Consider the following 16520-nt stretch of genomic DNA (forward strand, 5'->3'; position numbering starts at 1 on the left):
TGAGCATCTAAATCTAGATATCCCAAATGTTCTTTAAACGCAAAAGGGCCAAGGGTGATGCATTAGCCTTTTCTTCTCCTGACCCCTAAGAAAATCATATCCAGTAGAATTCAGCTGATTTTTATCTCTGAAATGTCAGATTTGCCCAGTTGTCTCTAGCCCCCTTACTGTGGAGCTTTGATGAGATTGAGAACACGCTACCCCCAAAATATGGCACCTTGGTATACTAAATATCTTAAGCTGAAGGAGTTTGTGAAAACAGCAGAAGCAGGAAGGTCACTGACATTCCCCTTGCCCACCTCTCCTGAAACAGCACCGAAGAAGTGATGCTTTTGAATTGTGCTGGAGAAGACTCTTGAGAGTCCCTTGGACAGTAAGGATCAAACCAATCAATCCTAAAAGAAATCAACCTTCAATATTTGTTGAAAGGACTTATGCTGAAGCTGAAGCTCCAACACTTTGGCCACCTGATGGGAAGAGCCAAGTCATTGGGAAAGACCCTGCTAATGGGAAAGACTGAGGGCAGGAGGAGAAGAGGGCAACAGAGGACAAGATGGTTGGATAGCATCACTGACTCAATGGACATAAGTTTGAGCAAACTCCAGGAGGTAGTGAAGGACAGGGAAGCCTGGCATGCTGCACTCCTTGGGGTAGCAAAGAGTCGGACACAACTGAGCAACTAAACAACAACAAAGCAATAGAGCAGTGTGTTACTAGATGAATGATGTGATTGACATTTTTAATTAAAATTTTTTTCTTCTCCAGTTTGAGACATAATTGTCATATAACACTATAATAAGTTTACAGCATAATGTTCTGATTTATGTACATTATGAAATGATTACCATAAAAGTTTAAGGGACATCCATCACCTTATACAGATAGAAAATAAACGAAAAAGAAAAAATATTTTACCTTGATCAACATATTTTAAACATTTATACTTTCAACTAAATGCTTCCATTAAAACTGCGATGAAGCCTTTCTTCTTGCCAAGTCACTTTCCAAGCCCTAACTGTTATCTCACTGCTTTTTATATGGAGAAGGAAATGGCAACCCACTCCAGTATTCTTGCCTGGAAAATCCCAGGGATGGAGGAGCCTGGTGGGCTGCCGTCTATGGGGTCGCACAGAGTCAGACACAACTGAAGCGACTTAGCAGCAGCAGCAGCAGCAATGTTTCTGCAGCCTGATTTCCTTTCCATGAGGAAATCACAAGCACTGAAACATGTAAAAAGTTTTATCTCTAACATGAAAATATTTTTGGTTAGCAAAAAACTAGTCTGTCTATTTAACTCAATGGACAATGTTTCAACTTCCCCAAAACTCCACAAGTGCAATGCATTTCTGCTGTTTTACTGTGTTATAAAAGCATCCATGACATCTACATTTCTCAGACTGTACTCATTTGCTCAGTTTCTGAATTATATTTTTAAAAAGAATGTTCTTTAAATCACAGAGTAATTTACCTCTGTCCCAATACAGTCTTAAAATTTTAAACGTATATGGACATTTCTCAACATAAAAAAAAAAAACTGTATAACAAATTGGCAAAGAACCTGAACAGAAACTTTTCCAAAGAAGGCATACAGATGGTCAACATGCACATGAAGAGATGCTCAACATCACTAATCATAAAGGGAGATGCCAATCAAAAGCACAGTTAGATATCACACCTATCAAAATGGCTATTACCCAAAAGACAACAAATAGCAATTACTGATAAGAATGTGGAAAAAAAGGGAACCCTTGTGCCCTGTTGGTGGAAATGTGAATTTGTGCACCCATTATGGAAAACACTATGGAGGTTTCTCAAAAAATTAAATATAGAAACACCATACAATCCAGAAACTCCATTCCTGGATATTTATTCAAAAAAACAGAAGCATTAATTCTAAAAGATATATGCACCCCTATAGCCACTGCAGCATTATTTACAATAGCCAAGATATGGAAGCAACCTAATTGCTCAATAAGAGATGACTGATAAAGAAGATGTAATGTATACACACAAACACACACACACACACACACACACACACACACACACACACAGGAATATTCATTTCAGAAATATTACTCAGCCATAAAAAAATAATGAAATCTTGCCATTTTGCAACAACATGAATGACTTAGAGGGTATTGTGCAAACCAAAGCAAGTTAGAACAAGACAGTTCCATTTGCAACATGAATGACCTAGAGGGTATTATGCAAACCAAAATATGTCAGAGAAAGAAAATTACTAAATGATTTCACTTCTATATGGGATATAAAAAGCAGAACAACTGAACAAACACAACCAACTAGAAACATAGTCACAGATACAGAGAACAAACAAATGGTTGCCAGAGGGGAGGTGGGTAGACAGTTGAAACAGGCAAGAGAAATTAGGAGGTATAAACTTTGCTACAAAATACAGAAGTCACAGATGAGAAATATACAGTGTGGGGAATATAGCCAAAAATAATGTAACATCTTTTTATGGTTACAGATGGTGTAGACTTAACTAGACTTATAGTGTTGATCATTTTGAAATATAGAGAAATATATAATCACTGTAATATGCACCAGGAACTAAAATAGTGTTGTAGTATTATACTTTAAAAACAAACAAACTCACAGAAAAAGGTATCAGACCTGTGATTACCAGAGGCGGGGGTTGGGGGAAGGGAAACAGGATGGTGGCCAAAAGATACAAACTTCCAGTTATAAGATAGATAAGTACTAGGGATGTAATGTACTTCTTGCTTCTTCTGTCTGCCCTCTGTTGGATGAGGATAAGAGGCTTGTGCAAGCTTCAAGATGGGAGGGACTGCCTGTGGGGAAAACTGGGCCATGCTCAGTAAATCTTTAATCCGATTGTATGCTGATAGGTAGAGCAGTGCTCCCCCCTCTTTAGTTGTTTGGCCTGAGGCGACCCAGTCCTGGAGTCTACAGGCTCTATGGTAGAGCTAATGCTGACCACCAAGGGACTTATGCCAACACGTGCCTTCCAGGATTGGTGCTGCCAGTGTCCCAGTCCCCACAGCAGGCAACTGCTAACCCATGACTCCGCAAGAGACCCTCAAACACACACAGGCAGATCTAGTTCAGTCTCCCATGGGGTCACTGCTCCTTTCCCCTGGGCCCCCTGCACAAGGTTTTGTTTGTCCCCTCCAAGAGCTTCTGCTTCCCTGAATCCCATGGAAGTTCTACAATCAAATCTAGCTGGCCTTCAGAGTCAGATTCCTTGGGGATTCCCAGTCCCTTTGCTGTATCCCCAGGTTGGGAAGTCTGACGTGGAGCCTAGAACCTTCATAACATTGTGAGAAATTCTTTGGCATTACTGTTCTCCAGTTTGTGGTTCGCCTACCCAGTGGGTATGGGATTTGATTTTAACATGATTGTGACCCTCTACTGTCCTGCAGATCAAAAAGCAAAAGGTAGAACCAGATATGGAACAATGAACTGGGTTCAAAATTGGGAAAGGAGTATGTAAAGGCTATATATCATCTCCCGCCTTATTTAACTTAAATGCAGAGTACATCATGCAAAATGCTGGGTTGGATGAATCTCAAGCTGGAATCAAGATTGCTAGGAGAATTATCAACAACCTCAGATAGGCAGATGATACCATTCTAACAGCAGAAAGTGAAGAAGAACTAAAGAGCCTCTTGATGAGGGTGAAAGAGGAGACTGAAAAAACAGGTTTGAAATTCAACATTCAAAACACTAAGATCACAGAAACCGGTCCCATCACATCACAGCAAATAGATGGGAGGAAAGTGGGAATAGTGACAGATTTCATTTTCTTGGGCTCCAAAATCACTGCAAACAGTGACTGAAGCCGTAAAATTAAGACACTTGTCCTTGGAAGAAAAGCTATGGCAAACATAGACAGCATATTAAAAAGCAGAGACATTACTTTGCCAACAAAGTCCATATAGTCAAAACTATGACTTTTCCAATTCATGTATAGATGTGACAGTTGGACCATAAAAAAGGCTGAGCGCCGAACAATTGATGCTTTTGAATTATGGTGCTAGAGAAGACTATTCAAAGTCCCTGGGACAGCAAGGATATCAAACCATTCAATCAAAAAGGAAAATCAACCCTGAATATTCATTGGAAGGACTGATGCTAAAGCTGAAGCTCCAATACTCTGGCCATTTGATGCGAAGAGCAGACTCATTGGAAAAGACTCTCGTGCGAGGAAAGATTGAGGGCAAGAGGAGAAGGGGATGACAGAAGATGAGATGGTTGGATGGCATCACCGACTCAATGGACATGAGTTTGAACAAACTCTGGGAGATAGTGAACAACAGGGAAGCCTGGTGTGCTGCAGTCCATGGGGTGGCAAAAAGTTGGACATAACTTAGCAACTCAACAACAACAAAAAGGGATATTATCCTGTACAATAGGATAAATATGATTAACACCTGCTGTATGTTATATATGAAAGTTGTTAAGAGAGTAAAGCCTAACAGTTCTCATCATAATGAAACTTTTTCTTTTTTTGCTCATACCACATGGCTTGCAGGATCTCAGTTCTCTACTCTGGGACTGAATCTGGGTCACAGAAGTGAAAGCCTGGAATTCTAACCACTAGGCTACTAGGGAACTCTCTTTTAATTTTTTTTTTATCTACATAGGATGGTGGATATTCACTAAAATTATATGGTAATAATTTCATGATGTATATAAGTCATATTATGATGTACACCTTAAACTTAAACAGTGCTATATGTCAATGATATCTCAATAAAACTGGAAGGGAAAAAAAAGTATGTAGACCTTTAAGCCATTTGTAACCTTCAGAGAAATGATAACAGGCCTTAATGGGTTCATTTAGGAATCATATCATGTGAAATAAAAAACCTATTTTGTTCTTGCATTAAAAAAAAAAGAAACAAATGGAAAAAGCCACTGAAAATTTTGCACATAGGACAGTGTTTCCAAACATGCTTTAAAAATAGAAACTCTTACTAAAAAGAAGTAAGTACATTAAGGACATTATGCTAAGTGAACTAACCCAGAGAGAGAAAGAAAAATACTGTATGATTTCACTAATATGAAAGTGAAAGTCGCTCAGTCATCTCTGACTCTACGACCCCATGGACTAGTCCATGAAATTCTCCAGGCCAGAATACTGGAGTGGGTAGTCTTTCCCTTCTCCAGGGGATCTTTCCAACCCAGGGGTCGAACCCAGGTCTCCCACATTGCAAGCGGATTCTTTACCTGCCAAGTCACAAGGGAAGCCCAAGAACACTGGAGTGGGTAGCCTGTCCCTTCTCCAGCAAATCTTCCCAACCCAGGAATCGAACTGGGGTCCCCTGCACTGCAGGCAAATTCTTTACCAACTGAGCTATGAGGGAAGCCCCTTCACTAATATGTGGAATCTAAAAAGAAAGTTGAATTCAAACAAGCAGAGAGCAGAATGTTGGTGTTATCAGGGACAGAAGAGGGGTGGGGATGGGGCGATCAAAGGGTATGTATGAGGTTGCAGTTACGTAGAATGAGTAAGACTAGAGAGTTTAAGACTTTATGCCTAGTATACAGGCATAAAGACTATAATTAATAATTCTGTATTGAACACTGGAAATACGCTAAGACAGTAGATTTCAAGTGCATTCTTCACACACAAAAAATGATAACTATGTGGGAAGATGACATGTTCATTAGCTTGACTGCAGCAACATGTATGTGTGTGTGTGTGTGTATGTGTATATATATATATATATAGTCATGTTGTATATCTATGTACAAATTTTAAGTATATATATGTGTGTATATATATATATATATAAAAATTTAACTAAATAGATACTCTAAGTCAAATGAGATCTAAATAACAGGTGACAACAGAGTATTATAAAAATAATAATTCTCCCCCCAAAATAATCTATAGATTCAGTTAAAAATCAGTCAGATCCAAAAAGCATATTTTATGGAACTTGGTTCCAAACAAAAAGTCCACTTGAAAGAGTAAAAGTACAGGAATTTGGAAAAGCTATTTTTTTGAAAAAAATAACAAAAGTATAATGTTTCAAGAAGTAATATTAATTTGTTAGTGATGCTGGAAAACACCAAGAAAATTAATGATATAAAATAAGCAGAATTTTTCAGATTGCAAGTTGGAAACAATTAGTGGACCAGGAAATCAACTTAGTTACCACCAGATTTGTTTTTTAATGGGTTGTAAGAAAAGAGAAATCATCAAAGTGTAACACATCTGTTACGGGTGGGTGTTGCTTGACATGTGCATGCATGCATGGTAGTACATCAGTTCACAAGGTAAATCATTCCTTACTTTGTAGAGCACTATTAAAAGTCTGAAAAACATTGACACGGTAGAGAAACAAAACAGCATAGGGGAATTTGTAACATGATTAGGGTGGTATTTCAAAATAGTAGGGAAAAAAAGAACTATTCAGGCAAGGATTTGGGGATATTAGCTACATATATAAAATAATATATCTATATAAAATAATATGTCTATATAAAATAATACATCTATATAATAAAGTTAGTGTTCTATCACACACAATACATAAAACCATGTTTTAAATGGTTTAAAAATGGAAGGTTAAAAAACTCCTATGAAAATATTAACAGAAATGTGTAAATAAAATTTAATACACAATAAAAAACCATGTAAAATTTTAAAGAGAGAATATTTGCAATTTTTATAAAAAGTAAAAATTACTACTCAAAATTTATAGCTGTCTCATTTGTATAAATTGAAGACCATATAAGCCCAATGGCTTCCCTGTTGACTCAGACAGTAAAGAATGTTCCCGCAATGCGAGAGACCTGGGTTCCATCCCTGGATCTGGACGATCCCATGGAGAAGGGAATGGCTATCCACTTTAGTATTCTTCCCTGGAGAATTCCATAGACAGAGGAGCCTGGCAGGCTACCATCTCTTGGGTCGCAAAGAGTCAGACACGACTGAGCAACTAACACTTTCACTTTTTTCATAAGCCCAACAGACAAGTGAATAAATGATATTAACATATAAATGCACACATATATATGTATGTCTAACTCCAGAATGCAAATTAAAACAACAGGTAGACCTTTTCATGCTCATAATAGCAAAGAGTCTAATAATATCAAGGCTGGTCAGGATCTAGAGAAAATTATTCTCAAATATGCAAACGGGGAGAAGGAGTAAATTATCAAGATACTTTGGAGGGTAGTTTGCAAGTAGGTATTAATATGTGCATAGTTTCTAATTAAGCAATTCTATTTTATGGTATTTATACTAGAAGAACACAAACAACCATGCCCAGAAAGAGATATGTAGAAGTGTCTGTTGCTCTGTGGTTTACATTAGAAAAAAATTTAAGCAAACTAAAGTCTCTTAAGAGAAAAATACCCAAGCCTGTTTATCTATACTGTGCACACAGGTAAAAGAATATGCTACATGCATAGATGATATGGCTAGAACCCCCAGAACTAATGTTGAATGATGACAAAAAAAAGCAATTTTCAGATGGATACATATGGGTTTATACTATTAATATTAAAGAATAGCCAAAAATACTATATAGTTTCTATGGTTACTACATACATAAACACATATATTGAACAGAGGTTACCACTGGAAAAAAGAGAGAGATTTGACAATGGAAGCAGTGAATAGTCAAGTCTGACAAGTTTTGTTTTTATCCCCAGAAGTTCTATTCAGCTGTTTTTCAAAAGTGATTTTTTTTTTCCCTTTCAGTTTTACTGAGATATGCTTGACATACAGCCCTGTGTAAGTTCAGTGTGTACATCATAATGACTAGACCTACATATATTGGAAAATGATTATCCATCACCTTATACAGATACCCCCCAACAGATGTTTTGGGTTTTTTTTTAATAGCGTAAGGTTCTTTTTTCATGTTTCAAGTATTTCTTCCCTCACGTCCTTCCCTAGTATTCTAGAGTCTGAAGTTCTGGAAGGTGTAATCCTACTGCTCCTTAGCGGATGCTCAGTGTTAGAACTGCTTCACTGCACTTCACATTTCTGTCTTGCAAGCCGGTCCAAATATGAATTGCACAGCCAAGGAGAACAATTCCTCCTTCCACAGATGTTTTTCATTTGCTTTCCTGCAGAAGTATCACCCGTCAGGGTCATTTTTTGTTATTTCTCAGGTTGGAAGCTCCTGTATCTTGCAAGTAATGTAAATCTGAATTCCAGCCTCAGGGAAAGCAGGCTCTTGTCTTAGTAAACTCATGGAAGTCTTTTGTTTTGGTGCAGAACAAGGCTAAAACCAAGAGGCCAGCTGAGCATCTCCTTGTGCTAATCAGCTGTTTTTTACACTATGTGAATCCTTTCTCTGTGTTTATAGAATTCTGATGGTTTTCAGCTCCAGCTTTCTGGGGCTTTTCAGTTCCAACTCCCCTCCTTGCCTAAATTCAAGGCCTTGTTCTAAGTCTGTGGCTATGAGAACTCAAGTGCCTTGACAACAAACACAAGGAAACCTAATATGACATCAATTCACAATTGGATCCCTGGTCTAATTATAATTCTTGACAAACAACTTAGGTTAATTTTGCGGTGTTTGCCTTTATAAACTTCCCCATTTTGTAGTCCAGTGGAACACAAGTCAAGTGCTTCCTGAATCTGTTTCCTGGGCTATAGTCTGCCATTTGGCTCAAAGAACACTCTCTTCCATTCCTATTATAGACTTGTTTATTGATTATATCTTTTGGCAGTACTTAGCTATATACTTAAAAGATTTTATATTTAAAAGAATGAATGTTTGCTATATTTTAGATTTTCTAGATGTGTCAAGAGAACTGTCAGATTCTCTAATTTATTGTGGGCTAGAAATAACATTTTAGTATTTCTTAAAATGAATTCATTTTTATTTATGTAATTCAAAATTAATTTAAAAAATGCTGGATACATGTCAGAGAAACAGAAACAGTACTTCTCCATTTGTGCTTTATTGGGGACATAGCGGATTTGAAATCAGCAAAAGGGCAGGGAAAAGGCTTTTAATTGATCAGGTTCCCTGTCCCACTTATGCTCAGCACCATCATCTAACTTTTTGGTGAAATTTTTTATTAAATATTAACAACCATGTGATTATTAAATCATCTGTCTCCCCACACTGAGGGGACAGGGAACAGTAATACAGCTATTCCTTTTTATATGTCAAGCAGTGGTTTACAGTTGAGGATATTTTTGTCTATAGGGGACATGTGACAATATCTGGAGACATTTTTGGTTGTCACAACTTGGTAGATGCCACTCAACTCTAGTGGACAGAGGCCAAGGATGATGCTAAACATCCTACAGTGCCCCAAACATGCATCCCCCGCCCCGACCCCAGCAACAGAGAATTATCCAGCCTAAAATGTCAATGTGTATGATAATGAGAAACTGTAGCGTAAAACAAAAGCTGCTGACAGTTACCATCAATTGTGTTACTATGACAGATCCCTCTTCCACCTTCTCTTTCACTCTCTGTGTATATTAGGATTCACATTCCTTTTCCTCTGTACATCAACAGTCTACATAAGATTTGATAACTGGTGATCTGCTTCTGAGAAACATCCTAAACAAGTACACCTCACCAGAATCATTCTCAGATCTTCTCTGCAACAAAGTGTCTGAGCAGCCAAATGTAAGGGACACTCATTTCTTTCAGTTCAGTTCAGTCACTCAGTCGTGTCCAACTCTTTGCGACCCCATGAACTACAGCACACCAGGCCTCCCTGTCCATCACCAACTCCCAGAGTTTACTTAAACTCATGTCTGTCGAATCGGTGATGCCATCCAACCATCTCATCCTCTGTCGTCCCCTTCTCCTCCTGCCCTCAATCTTTCCCAGCATCAAGATCTTTTCAAATGAGTCAGCTCTTCGCATCAGGTGGCCAAAATATTGGAATTTCAGCTTCAACATCAGTTCTTTACGTTTTCTCAAACTCACTTACCAGGCACTTGGACCTGGAATCTCAGTCCTAACCCAGACTTCCTGCCTAGCTGGTCTAAATAATATGGCTGCCTTTCCCTACCTGGACTAATCTTCCCAAATTTTACTCTGTGCTTTAATATATTCATCTGTACTTCCAATGCCTGCTTTGTCTACCTCCCTGTCTCAGCAGGTCCTTGCTAGGACAGCTAATCACATCTTAAAATGGTAAATGAATTTGCCAGTGGGGACAGCCTATGCCAACATTACCAGGGTAGTCAAGAAAACTGCCAGCAGATGTTTTGATTGTAACCTCTTTGGTTAAACTGTAACACACTGATGGAGACACCAATCACCATAACATACACAGAGAAAGAAAAAAATAAAACAATAAAGAAACACTTTGATTGCTGTAATACAAACAATGACTTCCGAATATTGACACTGGGAAACCTACCACAGTGATGTAAAAATAGTCCATTATTAAAAGATCAATTTTGAAACTCAGTAGTATCAAACAACTGGAAAGAAAGCATACCTTATTCTTAGTCAAGTCAGTTATACTTTTACACATATATCCACTATCTTAGCAAGCACAATTTCCAAGGCAAACCTACCTATTTAGCAAGGAGCAATTAAAATACCCTCCTTTTCATTGTTTTTGAAACTTTTTCCATAGTCTCAGAAACAAAGCTAAGTTTCCTTAAAATAGGTATAATTATATTAGGGACACTGTTGAAAGAAATGAGTAACTGGGCATTAAGAAAGGCTGTGTACATAGTATAATGGTTAATAGCATAGCCCCTGGTGCCAGAGAGTCTGGTTTGAAAATCAAACTTCCAACTTCCCACCTGTGACTGTGGTCAGTTCACTTGGTCTCTCGGTGCTTCCTCTTCCTCATCAGCAAGTTGCAAATACTATCAGTATCTATTGCTTAGGGTTCTTATGAAGTTTAAACTCAGTTATGTATAAAAATACACACCTGGTACCTAGATATTACCTGTTGTATCTGTTAGGTAAATTACTAGCAATACTTTTAAAACATAAAACCAGTAGACAATTTGCTATCATGACTCAAAGGTCATGCTGTTCACTCTCCAAGGCACAGGACCTGTTTCTCAGTCTCAAGCATCTTTGAGTCAGTATGCTATGAACTGGAGTCAACTCTGCAACCAATATCCACATTTAGATCTCTCTAAAAGAGACATTTTGTCCCAAAAGAGATGAACTTTTAAAAAGGTCACAGGAAAAGAAAAAATAGTAAGCAACAAAACAGAAATGTTGTTAAGCACAATTCAAATAAACAAGGTGACAATATATGAAAACATTCTCTTAAAAGTACCTTAAAAATCCTAGTGATAACAATAAGAAAAAGCCTATGGTTCCTAATAAATTTAAGTACACCTTCAGATTTAAATTCTATATTTCAATAAAGGCAGTTCCTAAAACCAAACTTTTAGATGGAAAGGCAACCAGAACAACAGCCTACCATGAAAAGGGTCACAGCTCAGAGACGCTGTGTTTTAAAGAAACGTGAAAGTGAAGGTCGGTCAGTCGTGTCCGACTCTTTGCGAGCCCATGGACTATACAGTCCCTGGAATTCTCCAGGCCAGAATAATGGAGTGGGTAGCCTTTCCCTTTTCCAGGGGATCTTCCCGACCCAGGGATCAAACCCAGGTCTTCTGCATTGCAGGTGGATTCTTTACCAGCTGAGCCACATGGGAAGCCCAAAGTTAATGTCAATTTTTTTTAGTAAAATAAAATCCAGACTTAAATAAGGAACAATTGTATCCCAAATGTCTACTGCAATAGAGGAAATGCTGCAAGCTTTGGATCTACAGGCATCTCAATGTCAAATAGAAAAAAAACACTTTTATAAGAAGAGATAAGAGGGCTGGAAGGAACTATTGAGAAGAAATCAAGTAACCCAACGGTAAAAGCAGACAGCACCACTGGACTGGGGTAATGCATTTACTGCTTGCACAGACTGGGGGCAAGCCAAAGTCCAGGGGTCTGAGAGGAAGAGAAAAGCATGACTAAAGTTTGATCAGGCCAAGGCAGACAGGGTGTCGTGTTAGTTGCTCAGTCATGTCCGACTCTTTTGTGACCCCATGGACTGTAGACCACCAGGCTCCTCTGCCCATGGAAAATTCAGGCAAGAATACTGGAGTGGGATGTCATTCCTTCTCCAGGGGATCTTCCTAACCCAGAGATTGAACCTGGGTCTCCTGCATTGCAGCAGATTCTTTACCATCTGAGCCACCAGGAAAGCCCTAAGGCAGACAGTGACTAATGGACAGTTGTGAACACCTGCTCTCTTCGATACTGTAGGAACACTGGTTTTAAGAGCAGTATCAGAACAAAAGAGTGGTTAGGAGTGAAACCCTCCAAACAGGTTAAGTAAGTAAATAATCAGCCTGACATCAACTGAAAGTCCAATTTTTACTCTTTCTGTGGGCACCTGATCCTTTTTTCACCTGAGCTCCAGCTATACAGGATAAATGAGGGGTGTGCTCCTGCCAGCATTACCAGGTTAATGAATAGATTTGCAAACTTATGTCCTTACATAAATCTCTCTTAAAGAAACACTCCGTCCTAACAAAGGAAACCAACCATTAAAACTTGTGAAAAGTAAACTAACAAGCAGCAACACAGGAGTGTGGTGATTCATTTTTACAAGTAGGAATATACTCCAAATACTAGAAGGGGGACATCTGGGAACAAACAGGAGTGGCACAAAGTCATAAAGATGTTCTTCTGTCAGAAAACTCATTGCGAACATTCCAACGGTATCAGATTTCAGGGAGGGCACACCTTTTACTTATATTAAACAGAAACAGAAAAACCCTTCTTAAGACTACAGAACAGTTAAAAGACTGTACATATACGTGGATAAAACTTGCTGCTGCTGCTGCTAAGTCGCATCAGTCGTGTCCGACTCTGTGTGACCCCATAGACAGCAGCCCACCAGGCTCCTCTGTCCCTGGGATTTTCCAGGCAAGAATACTGGAGTGGGTTGCCATTTCCTCCTCCAGTGCATGAAAGTGAAAAGTGAAAGTGAAGTCGCTCAGTCGTGTCTGACTCTTCGAGACCCCATGGGCTGCAGCCTACCAGGCTCCTCCGTCCATGGGGTTTCCCAGGCAAGAGTACTGGAGTGGGGTGCCATTGTCTTCTCCGGGAAAAAACTTATCAGTGACTTAATAAACAGGATTAGAATGCTAATTATACTTCTAATATTGTTCTAATATTGTTACTAAAACAGATAACTACTCTTAGTCACTTAAAGGGCTCTGAGATTACTTTTAAAACACTGCAATCCAAAACTGTGAAAAGAGAAAGCCAATCTGGATTTCAGGATTCTTTACTTGTTTTTCCACAGCACTGTCCCTGACTCGCAGATAACATCTTTAATTTCTTTGCCTCAAGGTCTTACAGTAGATACATGAATTCTCCTCTCAAGGTAGAGTGACTTGAACAGCTGTGCCAGTAAGGTGTGAGGACAACAGAAGAGTATCTGCAAATTAAAATGAACCAGTGTCCTTCTTCTAGAGAGCCTTCCTTGAGCCTCCCAGCTAGACTGGCTGCCTCCTCCCTGCAATGGAGTACCTCACAGTATTATAGCTGTGTGAGATACTGGTGTGTTTCTCCCACCAGACTGTGAGCAGAGATTAGTACTTGAGCCTCTTGATGAAAGTGAAAGAGGAGAGCGAAAAAGTTGGCTTAAAGCTCAACATTCAGAAAACTAAGACCATGGCATCCGGGCCCATCACTTCATGGCAAATCGATGCGGAAACAGTGGCTGACTTCATTTTTCTAGGCTCCAAAATCACTGCAGATGGTGATTGCAGCCATGAAATTAATAGACGCTTACTCCTTGGAAGGAAAGTTATGACCAACCTAGACAGCATATTAAAAAGCAGAGACATTATTTTGTCAACAAAGGTCCGTCTAGTCAAGGCTATGGTTTTTCCAGTAGTCATGTATGGATGTGAGAGTTGAACTATAAAGAAATCTGAGCGCCGAAGAAATGATGCTTTTGAACTGTGGTGTTGGAGAAGACTCTTGAGAGTCCTTTGGACTGCAAGGAGATCCAACTAGTCCATCCTAAAGGAGATCAGTCCTGGGTGTTCATTGGAAGGACTGATGTTGAAGCTGAAACTCCAACACTTTGGCCACCTGATGCGAAGAGCTGACTCATTTGAAAACACCTTGATGCTGGGAAAGATTGAGAGCAGGAGGAGAAGGGGACGACAGAGGATGAGATGGTTGGATGGCATCACCGACTCAATGGACATGAGTTTGGGTAAACTCCAGGAGTTGGTGATGGACAGGGAGTCCTAGCGTGCTGCGATTCATGGGGTCGCAGAGTCGGACAGGATGGAGTGACTGAACTGAACTGAAGGCAAAATACAGTGGCTTAATTAAAAATAAAAATTATCTGGGTATTATATTATTTGAAACATGAAACATGATACATTTACCAGTCATTGATATGCTATGACTCTCCAAGGAAAGGTTAGAGTACTTTGTCATCATTTCTTCCTGGACAGGTAGACTTGTAAAAGGTGCAGCTGTAAGAAAAAGAACATTTGATTACATATTATTATCAAGGTTAAATGACTGCATAAAAGCTATATCACAGCAGCTAAAATACTATATTGTATACTATTAATGAAAAATGTTTTCAGGAATCTCTGATATACTAGGTTTTATATGCTCAATAGACATCTAGAAATACACTGAGCTAATGAATATAACCAAATTTTCAGTCTTTTTTTTTTTCTCTGAAAAATCCCTACTGATTTGTATCAACTGGCTTTAAAAAAAAAAACTTTCCTTATCCTACAGTTTGTAATTTCTTTCTAAAACATAAATGAAGACATTGAAAAACTAGATAAAGAGTACCAGAACATAAAAGACATCGAGAGGCAGAGAGAAGATGAGAGGACAAAAAAGGACAGACAGATCATAATAAAGGACATAATCAAAGACAGAGAGAAGGTACTTGGTGCTGGAGGACAGGGAACATACAATGCATGCACAGGAAAGTCTATGCTGCTGTTTTCCAGCTATGGTAACAGTACAGCCCTGTTTGTTTTTGTTTTCAGTTGCTAAGTCGTGTCCAACTCTTTGGTGACCCCATCAGCTGTAGCCTGCCAGGATCCTCTGTCCATGGGATTTCCCAGGCAAGAATACTAGAGAGGGTGGCCATTTCCTTCTCCAGGGGATCTTCCTGACCCAGGGATAGAACTCGCATCTGCTGCATTGGCAGGCAGATTCTTTACCACTGAACCACCAGGGAAGCCCAAATAAGGAGAGTCTTTATTCCAAAAATTCTACTGTAATCGGGGAAATGCTACAAGCTTTGGATCTACAGGCATTTCAGTGTCAAATAAAAAAAACTCTTTTCTTTTATACAGAGTGGTAAGAGGACTGGAAAGAACTTTTAAGAAGAAATGGGGCAACCTAGTGGGGAAAAGCAGACAGCACCACTGGACTGTGGTCATGCATTATTGCTTGCTCAGACTGGGGACAAGCCGAAGTTCAGGGATCTGAGAGGAAAAGAAAAGCCTGATTCAAATTTGATCAGGCCAAGGTAGACAGGAGTAATGGACAGTTGTGAACACCTGCTCTTTTGGATACTGTAGGCATACTGGTTTTGCAGTTATCAGAACAAAAGAGTGGTTAGGAGTGAAACCCTCCAAACAGGTTAAGTAAGTAAATAATCAGCCTGACATCAACTAAAAGTCCAATTTTTACTCTTTCTGTGGGCACCTGATCCTTTTTTCACCTGAGCTCCAGCTATACAGGATAAATGAGGGGTGTGCTCCTGCCAGCATTACCAGGTTAATGAATAGATTTGCAAACTTATGTCCTTATATAAATCTCTCTTAAAGAAACACTCCGTCCTAACAAAGGAAACCAACCATTAAAACTTGTGAAAAGTAAACTAACAAGCAGCAACACAGGAGTGTGGTGATTCCTTTTTACAAGTAGGAATACACTCCAAATACTAGAAGGGGGACATCTGGGAACAAACAGGAGTGGCACAAAGTCATAAAGATGTTCTTCTGTCAGAAAACTCATTGCGAACATTCCAACGGTATCCGATTTCAGGGAGGGCACACCTTTTACTCATATTAAACAGGAACAGAGAAACTGTTCTTAAGACTAGAGGACAGTTAAAGACTGTACATATATGTGGATAAAACGTATCAGTGACTTAATAAACAGGATTAGAATTTGAATTATACTTCTAATATTGTTACTAAAACAGATAACTACTCTTAGTCATTTAAAGGGTTCTGAGATTACTTTTAAAACACTGCAATCCAAAACTGTGAGGAGAAAGCAGACCTGCATTTTATTTCAGGATTCTTTACTTGTTTTTCCACAGCACTGTCCCTGACTCACAGATAACATCTTTAATTTCTTTGCCTAAAGGTCTTCCAGTAGATACATGAATTCTCCTCTCAAGGCAGAGTGACTTGAATGGCTGTACCAGCAAGGTGTGAGGACAACAGAAGAGTATCTGAAAATTAAAATGAACCCTCCCCTCTCCCCTGGTGTCCTCCTTCTCGAGAGCCTTCCATAAGCCTCCCAGCTGGACTGGCTGCCTCCTCCCTG

The 16520-nt window shown here is 39.1% G+C and overlaps 1 protein-coding gene and 1 long non-coding RNA gene across 9 annotated transcripts in view; one reads left to right on the forward strand and one right to left on the reverse strand.

Moving 5' to 3' along the window:
• LOC145517996 (uncharacterized) overlaps nucleotides 1-16520 on the forward strand; it is a 141260-nt gene that overhangs the window by 100568 nt on the left and 24172 nt on the right. The gene's annotated exons all lie outside the window — the stretch shown is intronic.
• The window catches only part of EMB (embigin), a 117052-nt gene that overhangs the window by 24997 nt on the left and 75535 nt on the right, over nucleotides 1-16520 (reverse strand). For all 8 annotated transcript variants that reach the window (XM_081521346.1, XM_081521344.1, XM_081521343.1 and 5 more), the window contains one exon: nucleotides 14375-14464. In XM_081521346.1, the coding sequence (XP_081377472.1) occupies nucleotides 14375-14464 (90 nt within the window). The remainder of the gene's footprint in view (nucleotides 1-14374; nucleotides 14465-16520) is intronic.

This window comes from Giraffa tippelskirchi, chromosome 8 (assembly GCF_054371585.1).
Source record: "Giraffa tippelskirchi isolate mGirTip1 chromosome 8, T2T-mGirTip1v1.2.pri, whole genome shotgun sequence".
Classification (NCBI taxonomy): domain Eukaryota; kingdom Metazoa; phylum Chordata; class Mammalia; order Artiodactyla; family Giraffidae; genus Giraffa; species Giraffa tippelskirchi.